At 39.6% G+C, this 5334-nt stretch overlaps 2 protein-coding genes across 2 annotated transcripts in view; both read right to left on the reverse strand.

The window, feature by feature from the left end:
• Positions 1 to 1417, reverse strand: part of LOC118338281 (zona pellucida sperm-binding protein 3-like) — a 2992-nt gene extending 1575 nt beyond the window's left edge. The window contains exons 1-2 of the mRNA XM_035675568.1: positions 1012 to 1417; positions 772 to 893 (exon numbers count right to left, since the gene is read on the reverse strand). Of these exons, the coding sequence (XP_035531461.1) occupies positions 772 to 893; positions 1012 to 1398 (509 nt within the window). The 5' untranslated portion in view covers positions 1399 to 1417. The remainder of the gene's footprint in view (positions 1 to 771; positions 894 to 1011) is intronic.
• A 143-nt stretch (positions 1418 to 1560) lies between these two features.
• Positions 1561 to 3711, reverse strand: cnpy4 (canopy FGF signaling regulator 4). Its single transcript, XM_035675163.1, has 6 exons — positions 3516 to 3711; positions 3261 to 3387; positions 2959 to 3055; positions 2645 to 2767; positions 2366 to 2483; positions 1561 to 2176 (listed from the first exon to the last, which is right to left on the reverse strand). Exons 1-6 carry the CDS (start codon positions 3598 to 3600, stop codon positions 2046 to 2048), a joined length of 681 nt encoding a protein of 226 aa, XP_035531056.1. The 5' UTR covers positions 3601 to 3711; the 3' UTR covers positions 1561 to 2045.
• Between the last annotated feature and the right edge of the window lie 1623 nt (positions 3712 to 5334).

Raw genomic sequence — 5334 nt, forward strand, 5'->3', positions numbered from 1 at the left:
ATAGGGACAGTCAAAGATAGACAGGAAAGGTGGGTAGAGAGAGAGGGGATGACACACAGCAGGTCACAGCAAGGGCCGCAGGTCGGACCCAAACCCAGGCCGCTGCAGCAACCCCGTATATGGGTCGCCAGCTCTACCGACTGAGCCAACCGGCCGCCCTAAATGTTACTTTTGAAAACATCTTCATTATCTAGACTCCAATGGATCCAGATCACTTTCAACAAAAACAGTGTTCACACATTACACAAGTTTATAATTTAGCTAATCTTACACTTTTTTAAATTTTTACTCTTGATATACAAAACATTACATGGTCCGATTTATGCCCTCTGACCTCTGTTTTGTCCCCCATCACTTCCATTAAAATCACATTAAGAAGGGATTTCTTCATGGCAGTTTATAGACAGGATGAAAGATTACAGCAACCAAAAACTATTATGTATATTTGAGTATTGTTTTACACCAGGCTTGAAAAAAAATGTGACTATCCTTTAAAGCTAAAAAACTAAAAGGTGTTTTTCTCCTCAACTCTGGAAAATTCTCCAAAGTCAGTGTTTCTATGGCTTTTCTACATTTTAGAACTTTTACTTGGTAGATTTTTACACTTTTTTCTCTTTATATATGGTGTTTTCTGTCTTGTATCTCCCTCTTTCCATGTAAAAAAAAATTCTATTGCATCTAAATAAAGTTTGCTTGCTATTTCACCAACTATACACAGCATCAGCACCACATATAAAGCTCTTGAGACCATTTAGTGAATATAAAATGCACCTTCCATATTCACACTGGACTGGAACAGCAGCTGCTTCTCCTCCGTGAAACATGTCTCCAGCTGATGTTGGAGGAGGAGAGTAGAGCAGCAGGTTGTTGTAGAGCACAGCACTCTGGGTGAACTACATATAACAGCATTATTAAACTACAACCACTAGGTGGCAGCATTACGCAGCAATGATCTATATAACACAGGTTTATGTCATTTTTATGTGTTTTATTATTAAGAGGCTCACCAACCATCATATCACTGCCACAGTCAGTCAGAGGCGCTCTGATGACGTACTCTCCATTTTCAGACACTTTGGCTGTGCAGTGATGTTGCTCAGCACTGGCAGGTCCGAGCCTGAAGCGCTCGGGCTCCACAGGCAGGTCGGGGTCAAACAGATAAGCTTTCATCACAACCTCAACGCTGTCCTCGTGACATTTCACCACAAAGGTCTTGACTTTGTTTTCTCCAGAGTGAGTGTTTGGCTTGTTTGTCTGATCCAAAGAGTTTGCTTCAAGCGCAGCCAAGTCAGAGAAAGATAGAAAAAGTGGTTTGGTTTGATAAGTGTAGCATTGGATTGTCTCTAATTTACAGAGAATATAAAGAGAAACTGTAAAGTAGATGAAAATAAGAGGCATTGTGGTGTCTTCAGATAAAAGTTTCTTCATGTGGCTGTGAACAGGAACACACCTGAGACTAATTATCCTTCATCAGTGACACACATGTTGACTTACTTCAAAAATGGTGCTTTTGTGTTATTTAAGGACATTTTTCTGTAATAAAATGTAGAAAATCTCCAAGAGTGTTATAAAAAGTATTTTATTCTCAATGGAAAAACTGTACATATTGCATTTAAAGACTGCAAACTGGGGTAAAAAATACTGATATGTACCATATAGTGTTGGCATGAGGAGAGATGTAACAGCGTTTACACATAATATAAAACTGGAAAGGTCTCTAATATTCATGGTAAAGGCTTCAAACCTTTGTCCAAAAAAGCTGAGTGTTTAAAAAAAGGTGCAAAAGTTCTTAAAAGGCTGACATTCATATAAAAACAACAGGAGACATTTAGTGTTGAAGTCTGCAAACCATCATTTGACACTATTATAACTCCAAATGTAAACTCTACTAAAGATTTGGCACCAGAAATAGTGTTAATAGAACGTTTGTCACATCCAGCCAAAAGCGGATTGTGTCACAGTACATCATTTCTTTGCAGTTTGCCCATCGAAAGCTAAAAATTGAGGTTATTTTATTGTCTTCTGCATTTCCCTTTTGTTTTTCCTCATAGCTCCGCAGCGTCATGCTTCTTTGCCTCCTTCTCATTGGCTCCCTCCTCGTCTGTGCTGTCGCCTTCTGCCTCCTTGGCACCTCCTTTGGTCGCCAAGTCTCCTTTCCACACCTCCTCCATACATTCTGAGAGAGGAGGGAAAGAAAACACACAAGAGGCTACATAGTTTCTGCAGAGCGAGGAGTTCACTTACATGGGATTACTCTCAAGTGTTTTTTAAATGTGTTGCTTACACACTTTTCTTTAAAAGAATTTGAAGAAAAAACATTTGAAGCAGCTTTAGACCTCGAGTGTAACCAACCCCCTGGTCTTACCTCGCTCTGATGTCTTGAGGACGTGGTTCTCACAGAGGAAGTTCTCCAGCCTCTGGTCCTGATGATGGAAGTACCAGTCCTCCACAACCTCCTCATACTGCTCCAGCATCGTCTCACACTGAACAACACCACAAATGTACTTATGTGGTTAAATTACTATGTATATTTTTACTGTTCTAATGCATTGATGATAGAATTCTCCTCTGTTTTTAATAAATAATTAATTTAGGTGATACGAATTTTCTTTCACCTCTCACTCACACACACTCGTCCTCCTACCTGTTTTTTCATGTCGGACACTTCCACAGAGGGTTCGTCCCACAGCTCAAACGGCAGACCCAAATCCACTTTAACTCCTTTGTGGACCAGGTTCTTCAGAGTGGTCATGGTCTGACTGGCACCCTGCAATACACACAAACCAGCTATGTGTCGGTTTGCTGCACAAATTGAATGAAATGTTTGCAGATGACACAAGCAGAAAAGATAACACAGGTTTAGTGTAGATTAACGTGGAACAAACTGTGTGTAAAAGGTAGAAAACACGTCATATTGGAGCATTAAGTGCACTAAAAATCAGAGTAACACTACTTCACCTTGGCGTATCGGAGGCTGCCTGGTCTCTCTGCGTGAACACTATACTGCAGGATGCGTTCACATATGTTGTCCACCGCCTCAGTCAGTCGAGTTTCCCTGTAACAAGGACACAGGTGCATAAATGATGGTCTTACACATGCAAACAAGCCATAGGTGGAGGTTTTCTTGCAGTTTAGACAATACACAGTTAAATGTTAAAAGTTAAAAGTTAATTAAACCTACAGTTCTTTTGTAAAGCAGCATTTTCTTATAGATTTCCAGTGTGTCACATGAAAGAGACACTCCTCCAGAGTTAACTTACGAGGTGTTGTATCTGATCTTCCTCCTCCTCTTTCCTGTGTCCAGCACTTCTCCAACCTCCAGCACTTCTTTGGAGCGACCCGTTTTCTCCAGAGCATCCTGCAGCTCCACGGACAGGAACTTACACACTGTCAGACAGCACAAATACAGCAAGAAAAACACTATTATATAATATATATATTCATGTACGAGCCTTACAGTTCAGCCGCACACTCGAGGACTACAAATGTAAACAAATGTCACTTCTTCGTCCTACCTTCGCATTTATTCGGCAGTCTCTCGTCTTCGTCCGCTGTAACTAAACAGCAGACACAAAGGAAAACCAGCATAAAAAGTTTCATGGCAACAGTTTGTTGTTAAAGCTACGGCAGAGATAGAAGTTTAATACCACAGCAGCCACATCGGCATTATTAACAGGGGCTCGCAACTGAGCATGCGTAGTGCGTCCCAGCAGACAGGAGTAGTAGATGATTCAGGGAAGATTGTCGATAGAAGAAAAGACCAACTCATTAGTGCTTCATAAGTTGAGTTATTGTTTTTTATTACTCAATATCTTACAGTTACATTGTTTGAAATTAAGTTTGAACGCATTTCGTATTATTTTAGTTTTAGTTTAACATTTTCCTCAATAGTTCAGTGCTATTGTCTGACCTATATGGACCCATATCAGTATCAATTGATTACTATTGTTGTTTTTGAACAGGTGAATACAATCTGCATCATACACACATTTACTGGCTTTATAGTTCATGTTTAAGAAAATCTAATATATGGCCATGCACATAGCTTATTGATACGAAGGTAAATTGTGAAAAATGCTAATAATGAGAACATATATCTTATAATATATATAACATTGCCTACATGGACATATTTTTATGCAAATCTCACATATTCAGTATAAACACTTATTTTCCTTTATGGGTAAAAAAAAAAGATTAATTATTATTTTGCTAAAAACCCTCTTAGATTATCTGGAAAATGCATTGCCACAAAGCAGAAACGATGAAATGAAAACTTGACTTTTTAGAGATATGTGGTTGTAACAGGGCTGTGATGCTCCAAACATATGAGGATCTTATAGAATATGATGCATTGCTGTTGATTAAACCACCCAACAGTATATAAAGTAGTTCAAATGAGCTTAACTTTAAACATTTGCAGCCATACAATGCAACATACTCATTAATGCAGCTGTAATATTAATCCAAAAACATCCTATATAATAGTAAAACTCAGACAGGGACCATTTTACTACATACTGAGTACTTTAAGTACATTTTGCTGATAACACTTAAGTATGGTATTAAATGCAGGTCCTGTACTTGTCGTGGAGTATTTTCACAGTGTGGTATTTAAGTACTTTTACTTAAGTAAAGGCTGATAGAATCGATGGATGTCTAAAAAAGGCCAATAAATGTATGTTGTCCATTTATCAACAGAACAAAACATATTTGGAAATACTCCAACATATATTGTCAGTACTGAGTGAGGGGATAATTTGCTTGATATTTGGCAGTGAGGTGGTTAAAATAGAAGGCGCTTGCCTCTCGGTTTCTCAGGTGTCAGGGGCAACACACTCGACAGCAACAGATACTTCAAGGAGTCTGTGGAAGATACAGAGGAGAGGAGAGGGGAAGAGGAGAAGACACCAAAAAAGATAAGACCAGAAAACGAGAGGCGAAGGAGACGTAGGCCATGTTAATATGAGGACAGAAAAGAAAAGTAGTGAGACACGAGGGGGGAAGGAAAGGAAGACAGAATGTGTCACCAACCAGAAGAACACGAGCAGCAGTGAGTGACACACACACACACACACACTCAACAAGCAGTCCTAGAAAACATGTTTGTTTGTGTTGTCCAGCAGCAGTTTGCACACAGTTTGCGTCAGAGGATGAAGTGTCTGAAACTCAAGAGTTACTGCGGTATTTGGCTGTTGGGAGGCTATAATTGTGTGTTATGTCTCTTAGCGAGGTGACTGTCTGTCTATTGTCTTGGTGCAGGGAGATAAAGTTACACAGGCGGTGTCACCCTGCTCTGCATGTGTCACGGCTATATGCACACACACACACACA

Source organism: Morone saxatilis, unplaced genomic scaffold, assembly GCF_004916995.1.
Source record: "Morone saxatilis isolate NCDOM2014 unplaced genomic scaffold, NCSU_SB_2.0 Contig4, whole genome shotgun sequence".
In the NCBI taxonomy this organism is placed as follows: domain Eukaryota; kingdom Metazoa; phylum Chordata; class Actinopteri; family Moronidae; genus Morone; species Morone saxatilis.